Source organism: Hippoglossus hippoglossus, chromosome 8 (genome assembly GCF_009819705.1).
Source record: "Hippoglossus hippoglossus isolate fHipHip1 chromosome 8, fHipHip1.pri, whole genome shotgun sequence".
Taxonomy (NCBI): domain Eukaryota; kingdom Metazoa; phylum Chordata; class Actinopteri; order Pleuronectiformes; family Pleuronectidae; genus Hippoglossus; species Hippoglossus hippoglossus.
Window position 1 is genome coordinate 9,341,955 of NC_047158.1, and position 20,885 is coordinate 9,362,839.

At 42.4% G+C, this 20,885-nt stretch overlaps 2 protein-coding genes across 5 annotated transcripts; both read left to right on the top strand.

The window, feature by feature from the left end:
- The first annotated feature begins 1,845 nt into the window (after positions 1-1,845).
- phospho1 (phosphoethanolamine/phosphocholine phosphatase 1) lies at positions 1,846-4,660 on the top strand. 4 transcript variants are annotated; one of them, XM_034594590.1, is made up of 3 exons: positions 1,846-2,068; positions 2,504-2,583; positions 2,957-4,660. In XM_034594590.1, the coding sequence occupies exon 3, from the start codon at positions 3,050-3,052 to the stop codon at positions 3,902-3,904; it is 855 nt and encodes a 284-aa protein (XP_034450481.1). In that variant the 5' UTR covers positions 1,846-2,068; positions 2,504-2,583; positions 2,957-3,049; the 3' UTR covers positions 3,905-4,660. The 4 variants fall into 4 exon arrangements, with proteins under 4 accessions (XP_034450481.1, XP_034450482.1, XP_034450483.1 ...); XM_034594591.1 differs by having other exon boundaries at positions 1,847-2,068; positions 3,099-4,660; XM_034594592.1 differs by having other exon boundaries at positions 1,847-2,064; positions 3,099-4,660.
- A 1,187-nt stretch (positions 4,661-5,847) lies between these two features.
- eftud2 (elongation factor Tu GTP binding domain containing 2) lies at positions 5,848-20,246 on the top strand. Its single transcript, XM_034594562.1, has 28 exons — positions 5,848-5,989; positions 6,549-6,664; positions 6,767-6,929; positions 7,063-7,141; positions 7,330-7,405; positions 7,588-7,653; positions 7,755-7,790; positions 8,045-8,135; positions 8,265-8,347; positions 8,461-8,627; positions 9,562-9,686; positions 9,790-9,853; positions 9,963-10,053; positions 10,160-10,295; positions 10,981-11,108; positions 11,412-11,605; positions 11,698-11,809; positions 11,901-12,041; positions 12,267-12,368; positions 13,016-13,098; positions 13,390-13,476; positions 14,719-14,845; positions 15,585-15,672; positions 15,803-15,921; positions 16,230-16,324; positions 16,746-16,899; positions 19,564-19,671; positions 19,765-20,246. The coding sequence occupies exons 2-28, from the start codon at positions 6,560-6,562 to the stop codon at positions 19,858-19,860; spliced, it is 2,916 nt and encodes a 971-aa protein (XP_034450453.1). The 5' UTR covers positions 5,848-5,989; positions 6,549-6,559; the 3' UTR covers positions 19,861-20,246.
- The last annotated feature ends 639 nt before the right edge of the window (positions 20,247-20,885 follow it).

Genomic DNA, 20,885 nt, shown 5'->3' on the forward strand with positions numbered 1-20,885 from the left:
AATATCAATGATGATTGTGCACTGATGGGTCAGTGGGTTCAAATTCAGGTAACTTCCATGTGAAACTTTGCCTAAATGCCTTAATTCCAACTGGCGCCTGCTGCAACTGCACATACTGGATTTGCTAAAGTCATAATCTCATTTTTGAAACTCTTGAAACAAACAATATCCACTCCCTAGGTTCAGCAACTTCTCAACTCAGCTTTGTTTTGACTAGGGAAGTTTTAGGTCCTCTTCTCTGTCGCACTTCCTCTTATTTCAGTGTGCCTCGCCCTTCACCTATATTTGCAGCAACATGCATGTTAGCAAGTCTTTTAGAAATTAGAGTTAGTTTGACGTTGCAGATGACCACTTCCTTGCAGTATTGTTTTATTGTTGTCACCGGCAGTGACCTCAGACAGGAAATCTCCTGGTTAAGTAAAGTACCGCTTTAATCTCATCTAAACCCTACATAAGCAGTAATATATGCAGAAAGCTTCATTAAATTATTACCATTTCAATTTCAGACCAAGAGTAAAAAGACATTTTATTTTCAAGTATTTTTTATTCTGTGGACACACAGGTGTTTTTAAGTGGTGCACCAATGAGTCACATAATCCTATAAGGTAGCAGAGCAGGCCGGTGTGTGTGTGTGGGGAGAAAAGTGTGAGTGACTCACTGAGGGTGAGTGGGTGGTCAGGTACCCAGGCTCACTTCATGAGCAGAGGAGATAATAACACAGCACCGGTACATCTCCGTTTCCATTCGGGGTTTGGAAGTAGTCAGCCACCCCAGCTGTTAGTCATTATGCCTTGTACTGTGTAGAGGAGGGAGGAGGCCACGTCTGTCAGCAGGCAGATAAGCAGAGGAGGGCTTCAGTGTCATGTTGTTCAGGCACGTGATCGCCGCTCTCAAAGTTGCTGCATGTGCCCTGCATTAATCATGGTGTATTTGCAGGTTTGTATAGTTTTATGTTCCAGAGAAACGAGCAGACAACATGCTCCCTGCACGCTGAGATTATAATGTTTCACTATGGTTAATAAATAGAAATGCCCCATTTTTTTCAGATTTTAAATTATGTAGGCTCCTGATGTGATTTAACTTTATTGATTTAATGCTTTATCAGCTTTATCCTAATTCCTTGGAAGCAGATAGAAGCAGGGACAGTTAAATAGATGATTAACCTGAACTGGAACAATGCAGTTCAGTTTGTTAAGTTAAACTAAAGTTTTCTGGGTATTGTTGTCCTAATGAGGTGAGCTCGTGCTAAAAAGGTCAGTGTGACTATTTGAAAAGTGGAAAAACGATGATTCTGCAGCTCAAACGTCAATACAGCTTTATCCTACTTCCTTGAGCTCCCTTACAGCAGAGGTCAGAGGTCACAGCTTCAGAGCGGATTTGGGATTTTTCCACTTTTTTTTTGTCCCATTGACTCTTTGTAGTCGTTTAGCTTATAGGACAATAATACACTTAAAAAGTCTTGTAACTCAGTTGTATGTTACCGGTTGGTCAAATATTGAACTGTCGGCTTGTATCTGCTGAGTTTCCCGGACACAAGGCTCCAAACTGCCTTTTTGCGGATTCCAGATTTTTGCGGATTTGACCTTGGTCTTTTTCTTGGAGCTGTGACCGCCAGAAATATTTATTATCTCCTATGAGCAAATGGTCCACATAAGGAAAGTGCGTGAGCGGCCTAAACGACGAACAGATACCTCTCTGTGTCAGTAATTTGACAAACATGTACACATCTCTGGAAACAGAAGGTAACAAGATGTACTCTATTTAGTTTTTTTGTTCCTTCCACAAAGCTCGTGAACGCGCGCGGCAGGCTGCTATTAAATGGGCGGGCTCGTGGGCGCGGTCACGCTCAGCGCCTTCGGGTGGTGCGCGCTGTCACAATAAAAGTGCGCGTCCCTTCTGCCGAGCGGCGGGACTCTGTCTGGACTCTGAGGGACCGGATCGGACCAGACCGACACCGGAGACCGGATCCAGCACCGGGGATGCACATTCAGCTTGTTTTTAAAAAAGCCCGAAGCTGCAGAGCTCCGCTTGTATCTGTCCACCAGGCGCTGATGTTGTGAGGAAGCAGGTTCGTTTTGCAGTAAATAGATAATAGAAAACAAAACAGTGACTCCAGAGCAGAGTCTGCGTTTATCTAGGAATGTTAGATCGAGTGAACTGTGTTTGACAGACTAGTATTCCATTTAGTATAGATATAGGTTACAGTAAGGGTAGCCTATTTTTATATTTGTTCAATTTAATTTAAAGTGTGTGTGTGACACGCTGGTATTCCATTTATAATGGTATAAGCTAAGATACAGTAGCCTATTTTTAGGGGATAAAATGGATTGTTCGTCTTGTGTGTATTCAGTAATCTGTTCATACATATTGCAGGATGAATGTATTTATTCTAAATGAACGCAAAACTACTATGTGTTCTGCAGGTGTGGTTCTTTTTACGGCTTGATGCTTTGCCATGCAACTCATTGTGTGCGGGCGTGCGCGTGTGTGTTTTCTCATACAGGGAAATACAGACACCAGCAACGGCTTGATTGGATCATAACTACACGTGAGGTCAGCTGACATCAACCAGGTCCCAGACAGGTACAGCACCACAGGCAGATACGATATTTTTGTATATATATATTTGTATATTTATATATTTGTATAGTCTGCTTGCTTGCGGGAGCATGAACACGCCCATTCTGCCAATTCAGTCTGGTCTGGGCGTAATTAGATTTAATTCGTAGCTTCTCTCCTGCTCGAGCAGCTTCCTCCTCCTCCTCACCTTTTACCTTCATAGACACATTGCCTCAGAGATCCATGAGTTGGAGGATGCTGCCTCCTCTGGGCTGACAGGCTGCCGGTTGGCTGCATTGCTCCCTTTTTATAAGACTTGTATCACATTTGTTCTTTTATGTATATTCCTATCAATTAAATCTGCTGTTGGTTCTGTTGACTCCATCCTCCACCTTAGCCTCCACCCTACCGTGGGCCTGCCCGGCGTGGGATGCAGGAGAGTGGGATTTGATGCCACTTGGCAACTGTAAGAGGTGTGGCATAGTCAATCATGAGGGATTCAGTCTTCAACTGCTGTTATGTCCCACCCCATCCTCCAGGAGAGGAGGAAGCCCGCAGGTCCAGACGCACGGAGACCATGGCCTCATCCTCGGGGCACTTCCCCAACGACAAGCGCTTCCTCATCTTCTTTGACTTTGACGAGACCATCGTGGATGAGACCAGCGACGACATGGTGGTGCAGGCCGCCCCGGGTCAGCACCTCCCGGGCTGGCTGAAGGACACCTACCAGCCCGGCCGCTACAACGAGTACATGCAGCGCGTCCTGGCCTACCTGGCGGAGCAAGGCGTCACCGAGAGCGACATACGCAGCATCATGGAGAAGATCCCGTCCACCCCGGGCATGACCACCCTCTTCCAGTTCCTGCGCGCCCGGCCCCCGCAGGACTTCGAGGTGGTGCTGTTGTCCGACGCCAACAGCTTCTTCATCGAGTCCTGGCTGCGGCGCACCGGGGCGCGACAGCTCTTCCATCGCATCTTCACCAACCCGGCCACCTTCAACAAGGACGGCCGGCTGGTGATGAGACCGTTCCACTCCCACGACTGCCTGCGGTGCCCCGACAACATGTGCAAGCAGGTGGTGGTCAGGGAGTATGTGGCCCGCAGGACGCAGGAGCGGGGCCGCCCCTACCAGAGGGTTTTCTACGTGGGGGACGGAGCCAACGACTTCTGCCCGGCGCTCGCCCTCGGGCCCCGGGACGTGGTCTTCCCGCGCCGGGACTTCCCCATGCACCGGCTGATCACGGAGACCCACGAGTCCATGCCCGGGGAGTTCAAGGCGGTCACGGTGCCGTGGGCGAGCGGGGAGGACGTGGTGCAGCGGCTGAGGAAGCTGGTGGCAGAGTAGAGAGGCTCACAGAGACACAGGAGCAGGAGCAGATCTAGGGCCAGTTTAGACTTTTAGTCATTTTCTCAGGTAAAAACAGTGACAGGAACCAACGTGTACAAGGCAATATAAACATGCGAGGATGTGTAAAAATAAACTGTATATCTGGAGTCCAGCCTGCACAGGACTCAGTCTAGCCTCTCACGTTGTGGTCCAGAGGTCCCTCAGTTTACCATCAGCTGGTTAATGATTCTAAAAGCCTGCCACTGTAAATCAATAACAAACCCAATGCTTTGTGCTTTAAACACTATTTAGAGCTATATAGCTTTAACGTATATGGGTGCATGTGCATAATAAATATCATGCAATGGGTATTCTTTACAGGTTTAAGGGTTAAAGTTATCACCTTAATAACAATATAAAATGTCATCATTGGCCTACGTTAACCAAGTGACTGGTCGCCTTTGAAATACTATTATAAGTGTGTTTTCATACAAACTGCACTTTTTTAAAGATGAAATATTAAATTATAGTGTCAATAAGTGAAATAACAGTAACATTGTTTTATGGGCATTACAATAGCTCTCCAAGGTGACTAAGCAAGAAGTTTTGTATCTACATGTTTTTCATGAAATATACTGTACGTCTTATTTTACAAATGTATGTCTGTCGGTTTTGGTATCTTGTTTATCAGTCTGTTGTGTCTTTGTTGTGTATAGGCCCGGCCTATACTGGAAAATATGTTAACACCAGCAGGAATAAAGCCATCAACTGAAACCCTGCGTTTGTCTGGTCTTATCATCCAACCTCACAACAATGAACTCATTCATAACCATTACACTAATAGCACCCCTGCCATAAAGAGGCCCCATGATTAATATTTGAGCATTAGACTCCACAGTTAGAATGAATATCACAACTATTAAGGACTGTCCACTCTGCATAGACCATCAGTTGTTTAAAGTCCCAAAACAGACAGTGATTAAATAAGATTTTGAAATAAAATGCAGCATTAAAGGTTTTAAAGAAGTGTACTATCTCAATTGATTGTCTAATTATTAAATCTTGTATTTTATAATATTACATTGATTTATATAACTCCATAATTGTCATAGCTTTTATTTCCCTGAGGGTTACAATACACACACATTGTCCTTTTCAGTGTTTACATTTATTTCTGAAGCGTAGAGTTCATTCAGGTGAACAATCTTAAAATTCCGATTACAGCATTTATAAACCTGTCAAAAAGGACTATACAAGCCTAATCTGCAAACACACACACAAGCACATGCACGTCTCTCTGTAGTCGTGAGGACAGTCATTGACATGCATTCCCTAGCCCCTTACACTAACCCTAACCCTAACTCTAACCCTAAAACCAAGTCTTAACCCTCAAAAAGCCAATTTGATTGGTGAGCACCAGCCAAAATGTCCTTATAAAAGGTGGTATTGAACCAAAATTGGCCCTCATAACTATATAAAGACACACACACACACACACACACACACACACTCACACACTCTGAACTAGTGTCCATGAGTGTTTAGTGTCACCTGGTGGTCATAGTACGTAACTGAACCTCTGTCCATTTTCATAGGTCTACTGTAATAGTATCAGAAAAACTGAAAATAAACAAACAATATTTGAGGTTTGTAGATGTTTGGTTTTTCTCTATTTACAATGATTAGTGTAACATCTCATTAGAAGGCCAAGAGGAAATTGCACTTAGTGCCCAACCGTTTGTACACACTACAATTACTGTTTGTTATTATTTATTTATTCTTATTTTTATTTAGATCAAATGTGACCGAGCGTTGTGATTTGAAGAAAATCTCGTGAATTATGTGCCATGTTCTTCTAAAATCAACCAAACAGGCTTTTCTGCCCACGGATTAGATGTGACGTCTCTGTCAGCCAGTAGGGATGCTATTGAGTTTTAACGCTTGAATGGTCCATGCCATATCGGCTCAGTAGAAGAAGAAAGCCGGAAGTAGTTTACCCATACGCATGGCGGTATTTGGGAAATTATTTATTTTCTGAAAACGTCTCCAGCTTTTATCTTGCTTTAGAATAATATTTACCGACTCCGTTCTAAGAGAATCCAGGTGAGTGCATTTTAAAGGATTCAAGTCATAGCTCAGTGTCGTAATTTAGCTTAACATCAACGTAACTGAAACGTCGTCCACGGGTCATTCATTTCTTTGCTTGTTAGCGGGTTAGCATGCTAGCTTTAGGCTAACAAATGACATGGTTCAAAACAAAGTACAAGAGCAGTTTATGGTCATTTAAAAAGTTCAAAGTTAAGTTTAACTTTTCTGGCGGCGGGAAGCTCGTTTTTAAAGTAAATAGCCAACGGTGCGTATTTTGCCAAAGAAGTTAGCGTTAGCTTAGGTGGTAATGTAGCTTTACTTTACGTGGCAAATTTAAATTGTAAAACCACACAAATATGCCAGAAGTTGTTTCTGAAAATGTACTCGCTCAGCAACTCGTCACATCTTTGGTTAGTTACACAATCGACACGTTTGGTGTTAAATTATAATATAACAACAGCAAATATGCTAACGGTTAAAAAGATGGATGTAATCTGTTCCTGCGGCACAGAAAATAAATGAGCTGCATAAACCAGATTTGTTTAAAGTCATTAACGCTGAATGTCTCTCTCAGGTCTCTGCAAGATGGAGGCAGATCTGTATGATGAGTTTGGAAACTACATCGGTCCAGAGCTGGACTCTGATGATGATGAAGACGATCTGGATGCAGAGGACAGAGATGTTGATGAGGTACTCTTCTTAAATCCAGTGTTGATGGTTATTGCAACATGATGCCTAAAGTTAGTTTACGCAGTGTGTGTGCATAATGGTAATAACACTTTCCTTGTGTAGGGCGATGAGGATGATGACGACGAACCCGCTGATGCTGACGACGAAGTCCCGGGCATGGAGGTGGTTCTGCATGAGGACAAGAAGTACTATCCTACAGCGGAGGAGGTTTATGGGCCCGAAGTGGAAACTATCGTCCAGGAGGAAGATACACAACCTCTTACAGGTTAGAATCAAACAAAAGTATAACCTGTATTTGCTGAATTGTATTGGACATGATTGGTGTTTAAAGTAAAGTTGAAGCTAAAATATTCTAATTCCACACACTGATATTAGAACTTTCTCTCTACTCTTTCCAGAGCCCATCATCAAGCCTGTGAGGAACAGGCAGTTCACCCTGATGGAGCAAGAGTTGCCTGCCACGGTTTATGATATGGAGTGAGTGGATTTAAGTGGTTCCCTGCTCATAAGGAAATGTGTCCAAATTTGAAAATGCGAATGTTGATCCAGAATGTAACGGACTGAACAGAAGTGTCTGTGCATAATTATGTATTTTTTGGTGCACGTTGTTTAAATGTTCGCTGTGTGTCGTTTAAAACGTTTATATCCTTTGTCTCTTTTGACAGATTCCTCGCAGATCTGATGGATGGTCCTGAGCTAATCCGTAATGTCACCCTTTGTGGTCACCTGCATCATGGCAAGGTAAGAGCCTGTCTCACGGCCCAGAGTCTCTTTTATCTGGGCATCTGCAGCAGTTTGCCAAAAAGGACATGTGTTCCCAAAATGCCAAATTTAGGAGCACAGGAATTTTTGGGAGCATTTGCTGATAACTGCACTTCATCTGTGACTCATAGAGATCTAACGGATTTGTTTATTCCCTCCAGACGTGTTTTGTCGACTGCCTAATTGAACAGACACATCCAGAAATCAGGAAGAGATATGACATGGATGTGAGTGTTATTTACACATGTTTGATAATAGTATTTCCTTTTATAACATATTCATTCTGTATATGACAGAAGGATCTAACCTGTTTCCTTAACATTTCCAGCTCCGCTACACTGACATCCTCTTCACAGAACAGGAGGTAAGAGATTGGTTTGAACTGTGATGTAATGTAATAGAGCATCCACAATTACACTAGGTTATAACATCTTAGAATGGCTAAGGATCGTAAATATGATTCTGGACAGAGTGATGTTTTAAATTGACAACATGACTTAGTCTTTTAAAGATTGCAGGATTATGTCATGAGAAATGATTATTTTAAGAAACTTAAAAATAATAGATTTATCTTTCATTTCCTGCAAAGCTGATTTGTGTCTGGCAATATTTCAATAGAGAGGAGTTGGTATCAAGAGTACCCCCGTCACAATGGTCCTGCCAGACTCCAGAGGCAAATCTTACCTCTTTAACATCATGGATACACCAGGTATTATACTATTATTGATGCTTTGCTTGTTGAAATATTGTTTGGAGGGTTTGGTCAAAAGAATAATGTAAAACTGTAAAAAATCAAATTAAAAGTTTGAAAATGATGTAAAATGTGTTCTTCTCAAAGGCCACGTGAACTTCTCTGACGAGGTCACATCGAGCATCCGGCTCTCTGACGGCGTGGTCCTCTTCATAGATGCAGCAGAAGGAGTGAGTGACTTTTTTTTTCTCCTTTCGATTATCCCATTCCTGTGCTTTCTCTTGACACAAGTAGATTTTCTCCGCCCTCCATATAACCTCAACCTTTGTGCATCTCTGCTCAGGTGATGCTGAACACAGAGCGACTAATCAAACATGCGGTTCAGGAGCGCATGGCCATCACCATCTGCATCAACAAGGTGGACCGGCTCATTGGGGAGCTCAAACTGCCGCCCACAGATGCTTATTATAAACTGCGCCACATTGTCGATGAAGTCAATGGTTTGCTCAGGTAATACTGGAAACCTGTCACACCCACATTGTGCTTTAATGTCAGCAGAAGTAATGAGCATAGAGGAGAGTGCAACTTATTTCATAGAACAGATCTTTTTTGTGTGCATGATAGGGAAGTAAGGGTTTTTTCTACTTTCACCAATTTCTAAAGCTGCATTAGAAGTGGGAAATCTGATACTGAATTTTGTTGATTCATAAAAACAGGAATAACAAGATTTCTTCTAAATTGGAATAAGATTAACCATTAAATCCCCAACACACTGATTTTTGGGCCCTGTTCAAACCTGGTATTAACATCCGCCCTGAGATATCTGATCACAGGTGGACAGCTCTACATTACATTATTATTAAAATGTGATGTGAACACTTGTGATCATATCTTTCTTCCCCACTCTTCCAGGAAGACCAAATCATGTTGTTTTTAGCCAGATGTGTCGTAAGTCTGCTGGCATGAGTGTGGAAGAGAGAGGAGTCAGAAGGGGTTGAATGAATCTCTTGCAGCTTTGCGCTAAAACATTTTTTAGGAGAGAATCAATCATTATGTGGTGATCAGTGTTGATATTGTGGCCACAAACAGAGCAACGTATGGGCACAGAGAAGAGTCAAAATATGTTTGGTTCAATGTGGAACTGTAGTCAGTTAGGGGATATCCGCTGAGTAGGCAGTCCTTCATACGTGGCCGAGGACACATTTGTGTTTACGCAGCAAAAAGAATGTGGCCACATGCTCAGACAGCCTCTTAATGTGATTTTTGTGATCTCAGTTCGCACTTTGGTATGTTAACATCTGAACTTATCGCTGACCACCTGTGATCCGATCAATCAGAATGGATGTTATGCCCAGATCTAAACAAGTTATTATTGTCTATTCTGTCAAAATCAGAAAGACCTAACACTTGGTGTCTGTGTTGGGTCATGTTTCTTGCCTTTTAGCACGTACTCCACCGACGAGAACCTGGTGGTGTCGCCTCTCCTTGGAAATGTTTGCTTCGCCAGCTCTCAGTACAGCGTCTGCTTCACCCTGGGCTCCTTTGCAAAGATCTACTCAGACACCTACGGTGAGCAGACTCCTCGGCACATAAGCACGAACAAAGACCTTTCAAATCCTCCTTATCTCAAATGTAATTAATGTGTTATTCATTTGCTTTATTTGTATTAAAGGTGACATCAACTATAATGAGTTTGCCAAGAGGCTCTGGGGCGACATTTACTTCAATCCCAAAACGTAAGTAGCTTATTTTTATTAGGATGCAGCAGATGCTGAGACAGTGTCTTTATCCTCCTCATCCAACACACCTTTCCCTGCAGTCATTTTTGTTTTTGTCTCTTTTCAGTCGCAAATTCACAAAGAAGGCTCCCAGCAGTAACGCCCAGCGCAGCTTTGTGGAATTCGTGCTGGAGCCCCTCTACAAGATTCTTTCACAGGTTAGACAATTTTCAAACTGGCAGCAACCGCTACCTCAACACCTTTGGGCCCCATCAGGTTCAGACTAACTTGTCTTATCCTCACCTGAATCCTCTTTGTGTTCAGGTGGTTGGGGATGTAGACACTTCTCTCCCTCGAGTTCTGGATGAGCTGGGGATCCACCTGACTAAAGAGGAACTGAAGCTGAACATCAAACCCCTGCTGAGGCTCGTCTGCAACCGCTTCTTTGGGGAATTCACTGGTATTGTCTTATGTGTTTGTTACTATCTTAGTATTTGAATCATTTTATATTTGTATTCAGAGCTCTGCATTACTTTGTTTTGATGTGTAGAGTAGCCTGTTCTTTTACACCTATTTTAAATATGGCCAATATTAAGGGCTCTGCTTCTTGACTCGTGACATTTGAAACATTCAAATCACAACCCCATAGTTTTAGAAACTGTTTCCTTTATTTCAGCTGATTTATCACCTATCAAATAAGAAAAACTTGGCATCGTTGATTCGTTGCTGAGGCTAACATGAGCTCAAAGACTGTACTGATTCCCAATTTGACACATTTGATTATCTTTCTTGCTTTGTGCTCATTCCTTTTAATAGTTTATGAAATTGGGACAAATGGCCCTAAAGCTCCAGCTCTAATTACATATTATATCACAACTATAACAACTTATCAATGGAGAACAAGCTTTTTGAAAATTACAATCACACTCTTTTAATAGCATTAACACTTCAGAGTGTGGTGACAGAGTTAATCTTTTTTTCTATATAAATGAAGTAACCATGATAGTAGTGCATGCACTGACAGAAGATCTGAATCTGTCTCACTTTTCTGCTCATAATTGTTATTTTAATCTGGAGATAAATGGTCATGCTTCAGTAAACATGATAAATCAATTTCAAATTGACCATGAACGTCCTCCCTCCAGGCTTTGTGGATATGTGTGTGCATCACATCCCCTCGCCACAAGAGGGCGCCCGGAACAAGATAGAGCACACCTACGCAGGAGGTCTGGACTCAGACCTGGGGGAGTCAATGGCGGAGTGTGACCCTGAAGTGAGTATAACAACGAAGGCAGACTCTCCTGTTTACCTTGGTTACCTGCTAATACCTGCAGTCTGTTTCCAATGGAAGTCAATAGTGTCTTTGAGGTGGTTGTGAAGGCAACAGGATGTTTGAATCTGCTTGAAATAATCCAAGTTAAGACCAAGCAGGACATTGATCACAGTTTTCCAAGTTCCTTTTCAAAGACTTACTTCCTTTTGCCGGAGCCATCTTATGTTTAAGGTAGAAATGTTAGATTCTAGCGTCCTAATTTCCTATTTTCTCTCTCTTTCTGTGATCGTCTCTCGGCCTCAGGGTCCTCTGATGTGCCACACCACTAAGATGTACAGCACCGAGGACGGGGTCCAGTTTCATGCGTTTGGCAGGGTGCTGAGTGGGACCATTCATGCAGGACAGCCCCTCAAGGTTTTAGGAGAGAACTACACCCTTGAGGACGAGGAGGACTCCCAGATCTGCACCGTGGGCCGTCTGTGGATCTCTGTTGCTAGGTACCATCCAGCATTTTGGTTTATTAAGTTTGTAGAGATAGGAATCAACAATTTTTTGAATTATTTTCTAAATTTGGCTTCTTCAATTTTAGATACCAGATTGAAGTGAATCGAGTACCTGCTGGCAACTGGGTCCTCATCGAAGGTTGTGATCAGCCAATTGTCAAAACCGCCACAATCACAGAGCCCAGAGGCAACGAAGACGTGAGACATAAAAGAGAAAAACCAATGAGACGTTAAGAAATAGCATACGAGCAGCAGCTTAGTATCGTTTTTTTTTTGCTTTCTCTTCCAGGCTCAGATTTTCAGACCGTTGAAGTTTAACACAGCGTCAGTTATCAAGATTGCGGTGGAGCCCGTCAACCCATCAGAGCTTCCGAAAATGTTGGACGGACTGAGGAAGGTCAACAAGAGCTATCCATCTCTCACCACGAAGGTACGTCAGTCATCCCTCTGATGCAGAACTGGCCCAGAAGTTCATGTAGTTCATTGCAGTGACATTTGAAAAGGTTGCAGTAAAAAGATTTCAATCTCCATCAGGTGAAAAGGAAATATTATGCAAACCATCACTACAACACACAGACTGATTTAAGTCATACTTAGAATTATCACAGCAGAGATTGTTATTAACCATACCTGTGTATATTTGTGGTTGTTTCAGGTGGAGGAGTCTGGAGAACATGTTATCTTAGGCACAGGAGAACTCTATCTGGATTGTGTCATGCATGACCTGCGCAAGATGTACTCTGAGATTGACATTAAGGTAATATTTCTTTATTATGGTCACATTATATTACAAAACAGTGTTTATTTTAGTACCATGTGGTTAACATAAGAATATATCACAGCAGTTCCACAGAAAGACAATAAAATATGATGTGTGTGTGTGTGTGTGTTAGAGATGTTTCGACACCAGCATTAGAAAAAGCCTCTTAACTTAGGCGAGTACATAAATCTATGCAAGGATCCGATACCACGTCTTCAAGGCATATTAGTTTCATTTCCGTACCGAACCAAAACAGCAGCTGTGCTTGTTTTTCGAGCTGAAAAGAAGAAGCCACAGTTGGCAGCATTTTGACTATATTTCACGCTGCAAAGTCCCACAAGTAAAATGGCAACATGTACCATTTGCAAGACTTCAGTTTTGTGTGGTGGCCCAAGTGTTTCCAGTTACAACGATAGAAATCATCTCTTCCATACAGGGTTAGTAGCGTACAGCTTTTTAGCTGCTGTATTTAAGTTGTTTTTTTTAAATGCACTGGTATCTAATCGTACTTGTTATCGGCTGAAAGGCAAAGTCAGGGTGTCGAGGTGGGAAAATGATATTGGAACATCTCAAATATGAATGTATTAATAAAGAATATTTACCTTAGATTGTTTTGAGCATCTTTTCCTCATCTCTAACCACAGGTTGCTGACCCAGTGGTGACCTTCTGTGAAACAGTTGTGGAGACATCATCTCTCAAGTGCTTTGCTGAAACGCCAAATAAAAAGTGAGTATTAAACAAGATATTTTTAAATATCTTATTCGCTCACTTAACGACGTGAGTGCAATTTGGAGAAATCTTACTTAGCTCGATTTATTAATGTCACTCAAAAGTCACAGCTTTGTTTCTAATTTCTGACACAAGCTGTTGTTCAGACGGCTGCTTTGGATGATGTGTTTCGTGTTGTGGTTAACTTTGGGCACTTGGTGACTCTGCATCAGAGTCCGTCCTTCCCACTGGCCGAGTGTCTCCCCAACCCAGAGTATTTGATTGACAGCTGTGTGATGTGATTGACAGGAATAAGATCACCATGATTGCTGAGCCCTTGGAGAAAGGGCTGGCCGAGGACATAGAGAACGAAGTGGTGCAGATCACGTGGAACAGGTATGATATAGAAGATATTACCACACTCACTCGTATAGAAGTTTAAATGACGTCTTAATTAATTGAGATGATGTAATGTCAGATGTGCCTATAGATATTCTCCACTTCAGTGATATTGAATCGAATTAATTTCTTCATATTTTAGAGATGATCATTTATAATCATTTATCCTTCAGTTAGCTGCGATAAATGAGCAGACATGCAAGACTGATGATTGGTACATTAATTAAATGTTGTCATTAAAGAAAGTAGAGGAATATAGAAATGCCCACGGCTCAAAGAGTAATTTAAAAAGTGCAGTTATTGGAATGGAAGGTAATAAACCTATTTAAATCAATACGTGATTTTACTACTTTACTACTTTTTAAAGTAGTGACGACAATGTGCTGCACTTTGATATCGCTGTCGTCACTCAGTCTGGACTTTTTTTTATTAAAATACAATTTTGTTTCATTTGCTTGACAAGTAGAGTTTTGAAAATTGTCACGACTGTAGAGCAAAGTGCCAATAAACTGCAAACCCACTCAGACTGAATATGAATTCCTGCTTCACGTTGTCTGTTTGAACTCAGTTTTAGAAACCAATCCTGATAAATGTAAAAGCCATATTCATTACTGATACATATCTTATGTTAAATACATGCAGAGCTTCTGTTTAATTTGTATATTGAAGCAAAGTAAAGCTCCATCTGTACATTTCGACATGTGCTTATAAAAAACCATCTTAGGACTATTGATTAGTTCTCTCAGTAATTGAATCATGCACTAAAAGCATGCATGAATTTTTCTTGTCCCCGTGACTTGACAAGCAGGTGTGTGTGTGTGTGTGTGTGTGTGTGTGTGTGTGTGTGTGTGTGTGTGTGTGTGTGTGTGTGTGTGTGTGTGTGTGTGTGTGTGTGTGTGTGTGTGTGTGTGTGTGTGTGTGTGTGTGTGTGTGTGTGTGTGTGTGTGTGTGTGTGTGTGTGTGTGTGCGTGCGTGCGTGCGTGCGTGTTCTGCTCGGGAGCAGCTTCCTGTCAGTATGCAGCTCGTCTTTGAGGCCATCTGGACCCAGCAGTGCCAGCATGGAGTAGCAATGCCAAAGGAGTGACATACTTCACACGCTATTAAACTAAACCTTCGCTCCGCTCCTCCCATTCCATTAACCCATGTGACCCCCGATCAACCAATCTCCTTAATGTTCCGGCCTGACACAATGAGCAAAACCTCAGTTTAAACCACGGCCGCTCTGTTTCCTCACGGCAGGAAGAAGCTGGGAGAGTTTTTCCAGACAAAGTACGACTGGGATCTGCTGGCTGCCAGGTCTATCTGGGCCTTTGGACCGGACACGACGGGGCCAAACATTCTTGTAGACGACACGCTGCCTTCTGAGGTGAGTTATGTGTTGAGGAGGCAGGTGAATCACTGCTAAACAGGGCTGCTTAAGTTGTCTGTTTTGGTCTGGTTTATATTTATTTAGGGGAAAAAATATAGATTAACAGCTGTAGTTTGCACACTCTAAATGCAGGGCTCCATGCTGACTCCTTTCCCAAAGAGCACATGTTCTCCTAAATGAAAGCACAGTGAAAAAGAAAGGAGGGATAGGAATAGTTGTTAAGAAAGGAGGGAAATAGAATTTTACTTTTCGACCCCAGCCTCTGTTGTTGCCTGACTGAGTCATGAGTATCAGCCGAGTGTCCCCACTTCCTGTATGTATTGTTTAAAATGAGCGTTTCTTATAGTCTTATGGTTTTAATCTTAACTTGCACACTGTCCTAAATAATATTTCCTGTTTGCAAATTTAGCACATTGTATTTTCAGTGTAAATGTGAGTATGGTACTTGTCCTCCAGAACCCTGAAATGTCACATTAAGCTGCAACAGTTGCATTTTATATTATGTTTTTAACTCTGTAATAATTTTCTATATTATACAACACTAGTAAATGGTGAAAAATGTCCATAATGGCAGCAAAGATTCCAAAGTTGGCATCTTTAAATAGACCAACTGTTCAAACCCACAAAATATCAGTTCACAGATGGAAAAGAAGCAGAAAATCCCCACACACCTGAAGCGGGATCCAGTAACAACTGGCCATTTCACTCAATAAACATGTTTGCGTTTCCTCTGTAGGTGGACAAGGCGCTGCTGGGCTCGGTCAAAGACAGCATCGTCCAGGGTTTCCAGTGGGGCACCAGGGAGGGACCTCTGTGTGATGAGCGTAAGTCCTGGAATTCCCTCTTCGCCAGAACATCTGGCATCACACACATGCACCGTGCTATAGGGAAAATGTATTTTTTTTCTCATCAGTATTGTGTCGCCATAACTCTGTTTCTTTCCACCGCCCTCAGCCATCAGGAACGTCAAGTTCAAGATCCTGGATGCAGTCATCGCCCAGGAGCCTCTCCACAGAGGAGGAGGCCAGGTCATCCCAACAGCCAGGAGAGTGGTGTACTCTGCTTTCCTCATGGTGAGCTCATTCCCTCCAAACCGTTCATTCTTCCTCTCATCTACCATCAGCCCCCCCCTCCTCCTCCTTCATATTCCATTACCTTGATTACAGCTCAGGATTTTGCTGACGTGCGTTCTTCTTAATTGTAGTCCAGTAACATTGTTTTTTTTTTTTTTAACGATCTTTGGCTTTGTCCCTTGACTCATTCTGCTCTTTGACGTCTCTTATCATAAATCCATGGTTTAGCCATACAGTACATTGGAAACCCACATTGTTTCTCCAGGCTCCTGCCGTCCCTTTAATGCACAGTCTCCCTTGTGTTGCAGGCCACACCGAGGTTGATGGAGCCCTATTACTTTGTGGAGGTTCAGGCTCCGGCTGATTGTGTCTCTGCTGTCTACACAGTGCTCGCGAGAAGAAGGTTGGTATGAGCCCAGGCTGAAATCTTCATTCTAGAACCCGACAAGCACCTATTTAATTGATTATTTATGTGAATTCATTAAGAAAAACGACTTGAGGCTTTTAACTGTAAATATTTCCTGTTTCCGAGTCTCTTGAGATCATAAACTGAAGATTTTAAGATTTTGGATGCCCGATGGAATAAATGAGGCAATTTTCAAAGTCAACATGAATTTTGGGAAAACAGTTTTTTCTCTGATTCCTTGCATGATTCATTGAAAGCAATGAATCAAGAAAAAATTATCAGATTAACATATAATGAAAAGAAACATTTCTTGCAGCCCTGCTCAATGCACATGCCATTTAACTTTCATCTGCAGTAATTTGATTGTTGATTTAAATTGATTAGTTTTTTATTCTGTCCTGTGTTTATCCTCTATCAGGGGTCACGTCACTCAGGACGCACCTATTCCAGGGTCTCCTCTCTACACCATCAAAGCTTTCATCCCGGCCATCGACTCCTTTGGCTTTGAGACAGACCTTCGCACACACACACAGGGACAGGCCTTCGCTCTCTCCGTTTTCCACCACTGGCAGGTATGATTTACACAGACCTGCTGAAATCTGAAATTAGATGGGTCTAAACAGGAAAAATAATTTAGGAGACATGGGTAGGGAGTAAAGATTGCCACCATAAAACTATATCACCCCTTTTCCACTGGTCTATAAACCCACTAACACCCTTTAACATCTGGCTGTTGTCTGCAATGGGATTGGATACAGTCGGCATTCACTCCTGGGGCACATGACTTTTTAGTGATGGAAATGTGACGTCCGGTTGAACATGCTCATTTGGCAAGACAGCGAGATGAGAGAGCACCTCAGTTGTTTGTGTGCATTTACCCACATTTAAAAAACAGTGTATACCAGCTACTTTTGGTGTGAAAGGGGAATTTTTGTCCGTTACAGTTCAACCTTGTTGTCTGGCAAAGAAAAGAAGCCTATGATCTCGCTTTTCACCATATTTGTTTCTTTTTTTCGTTCTTAGTATTTTCTGTAACTAAGCAGCCAACTGCAGAGTAGACAATCTGCTTCCTGTTTGCACCAGCACGCACAAGCCCAGTGTGAGTGAATGGTCATGTTTTCGGAGCAAAAACGCTTGTGTGGACAGAGATTGTTGATGCTCACCTGCATGCATCCTTACTGTGACAAGCAGCGCCACAGGAACTTGTCATAGTTCTCCAACAAACAAATCCAATTTAGTCTTTTATGAATTGCAATGTTGCATATTTGTTTATTTAGAAAAACTCCTCTGCTCAGGTGGGAAATTGGATTTCTTTGTGTCTTGTCTGGTCTGTCACTCTCGCATGAAACTGTGCAACTTGTGCAGCAGAGTGAACAACCTTTGTGCACATGTCTGACATTCTGACTAAACTGCTTTTGATGTGGAGTAGAGCAGAGTGTTGAGTCATTAAGTTTCTAACGTGGCTGTCGTGCCTGACATGTGTTGGTGTCTGCACTCTGCAGAACTGTGTCAGTAAAAGTTAACTTCACTCAGTGCAGATTAATACCTCCCCCCCCCCAAAGTCTATTCGCCTGGAAGGAAAATGAGGATTTTATAGTTACAAACATGAATGTTTTATCCTCCTATCTTTTTGTTTTATCCCCTTGAGGTGAAAATGCACGTGTTCGACAAGAAGCCAGACATTTAATCAAAGAGCGGATACAGAATGAATAAAAAGCATTGACATATTTTTGATTCAGCAGAACCACAGAATGTATTTGTAGTAATATCGTCGGGGGCCAAATAAATTTAAGTTATTTCATGAGGTAGCATTATTTTACACATCTGTTTCTCGGATTTCCTCTGGGACAAATGTTTTTGTGGTTAAAATCAGCTGAATCGGGCCATTTAATTTTCGATCCCATTCAGTGATTTATTTCCATTTGGCCCAACAGTCGGTCCAGCACCAATCACCTTCTCCATCTCGTCCCAAATTACTTTCTAAAGGGCAGCTTCAGTCAGTCCCAGCTTCAATCACCACTCTGAGTCTTCTTCTCCGGTCTGGACGTTGACAAAAATGACTCCTGCTATCACATATCAACTCAAGTGCCTCAGAAAATAAGCCCCTGACATACGAGTCCCTGAACTGTGGTGTTTGCCCCGTTAAACTATTAAAGAGGCTGTATTCTTTCCCTCATAAGTTTGATTATGTTCTGCTAGTGCTGGCATGCAAACAGGGGAGAGTTGCATTACTGTTGTAAGCAGCCCTCTTCCATCTGTTGATTGGGCCTCAGCCTCTCCATTGACCATTTTCCCTTGTCCTCCTGTTTGTATTCTTCCCTGAGGCTGGGAATGTCTTCAACACAGCAGAGGCCTGTTTATCAGGGTTACTTCAGGTTTAGTTCTGGGTTTCTGGTCCTACGAAGCTTGTTCACGTCGTATCGGGGTAAATCACCATGGCATCTTATGCTGAACGGCTAACCTGCTCTGGACCAATCACAGCTCTTGCAGTCTGCGTCGCATCAAGAGCTGTGATTGGTCCGACAGACTCGCCACCATTTTTGAGTTGAGTTGAAGGAACGAACGCTGGCGACGTCTTTCTTTTCTTCGTTGCTGTTCTTTAAGAAAAAGGAATTGCTCTTCAACATCTATCAGCTAAATTCACCCCGATATCGGAAGGATAGCCTGGTTATGTTGAACTTGCTTCGTAGTACAGGTTTCATCCAGAGATTTTTTTAAAAAATGTTCTTGTCTGTTCATTAGAAAATTGCCCGCTTGCTCACAGGGAGTTCTGTTGAAATCTCCAGCTGTATTTTGACACAGGCTCCCTCGGAGAAGTGCCGGAACCTTTTGCTTGCACACTTGCGTTCTCGCACACATCCCCTCTGGAGAATATCTGGAGTTCAGTGCCTGTCTGAAAGCAGCATTAGATATTGGATTTACTGAGTCATTTTAAAAGTCTGTAAACTTCTTCCTACTCAACCTGCTAACGTTGCATTGATGCTGTCTTGGTCGCAAACCAAAAGCGTGACAGCACTCACACATTGCTTTCTCCATCATGTTGATGGATGCAGTCCTGACTCAGTAATTACAGAAGAGACTGGCAGCATAATCAGATATTTAGCGAAGGGTCAGAGTCAAAACTAGAAGTGTCCCATCAGCTTATTCAAGCTGAAAGTGTTATGTGTGCATGGAGAGATTTGAATGGGAAGATTTACAAAGATTTTTCTCTGCTTAACTCCTGTATTACTTATCAGATCGTGCCTGGTGACCCCTTAGACAAGGGTATTGTGATCAGGCCTCTTGAGCCGCAGCCTGCCCCCCACCTGGCCAGAGAGTTCATGATCAAGACCCGAAGGCGCAAGGTGAGCTTTGTGTCCGCTTGTTGATCATTGTTTATTCTATTGTGCATGTAAATGAGCCTTTTTGCATCACTAATGTATTTTGTGGTCCTGCAGGGTCTGAGCGAAGATGTGAGTATCAGCAAGTTCTTTGACGATCCTATGTTGTTGGAGCTGGCCAAACAGGACGTGGTGCTGAACTACCCCATGTGAGACTGCAAACCTGGCAGACAATAGTAAATCCTGCCTTTACACTGTAATCCAGAGCCAAGGAGTTTTCATAGATTCGGGAAACTCGCACAACAGAACATTTTAAAAGGTCCATAACAATGTAAGATCCCTGGGATCTGTTGTTAGATTGATGAAAACCACAGAAGTACACAGGGCTTTGGGAAGTGTTTGCTCTTTTCTTTGGAGAGCAGATGTAATTTGTCAAGTTTGCAAAAGTTTGTTTCAACTCCTCTTTGTATTTTTATTTTTTACATGTATAAATGATTGTTTTTGTAGAATAAGATATGTCGGAAGCTTTTTTTTAAAAAAAGGTAAAGAAATTGGCTGTCAATGATCTATGTCTGAATAAAATGTGTAACTCAAAGACACATTCAGGTGTACTTTTGTTTTGTTTTTTGCCCTTGTTAATGTTTAAAGCTGGTGTGGTTGAGGTGTGGATGTAATCAGGGTGTAGCTGGAGAGTAGTGGAGTCAACTCCGTGTGTGTTAGTTGGAGGTTTGCTGTTGGTCTGAGTGATCAGTGTCTGTTCGGGATGCTGTGTGGGCGGTGACTGATGGACAGGCGGCGGGATGGGTGGAGGCAGCAGGAGAGGCTGAGGCCACGCGGCTGACTAAAGGAAAAAGAAGGAACGATGGCACATATCAAACGAGACAGATGTTAATAACCTAGAAAGACTTGGTTTTGACGTCTGAGGTAGATGGACATGAAATGTTTGCTTTCTTTATCTTTTGAGTCAGTCAGGGACATTTTGGGCATAATAACAAAGACCTGTGTTCAACACTAGGGGAACGTGGGGGGAAAGTGTTGAGTTATCTTTGCCAATATTAGGATTCAAATAAAAATAAACTTTATTCTTCACACTTTTAATAGCATAAACTAAACTTGAATTGCCCTCACTAGAGCACATATCACCGCCAAGGCCCAAGAGTCCCATTAAATTCAATCAAGCTGCACCAAATTACAAACACGCATAGATATCGGTACCTAAATATTAATTTCTTTCCATC

Coding starts and splice junctions, on each gene's coding strand:
- eftud2 (XM_034594562.1), top strand. CDS start 6,560: ATGGAGGCAGATCTGTATGATGAGTTTGGAAACTACATCGGTCCAGAG. Junction 7,406..7,587: donor GTCACCTGCATCATGGCAAG/GTAAGAGCCTGT, acceptor TATTCCCTCCAG/ACGTGTTTTGTCGACTGCCT. Junction 7,791..8,044: donor TCCTCTTCACAGAACAGGAG/GTAAGAGATTGG, acceptor ATATTTCAATAG/AGAGGAGTTGGTATCAAGAG.
- phospho1 (XM_034594590.1), top strand. CDS start 3,050: ATGAGGGATTCAGTCTTCAACTGCTGTTATGTCCCACCCCATCCTCCA.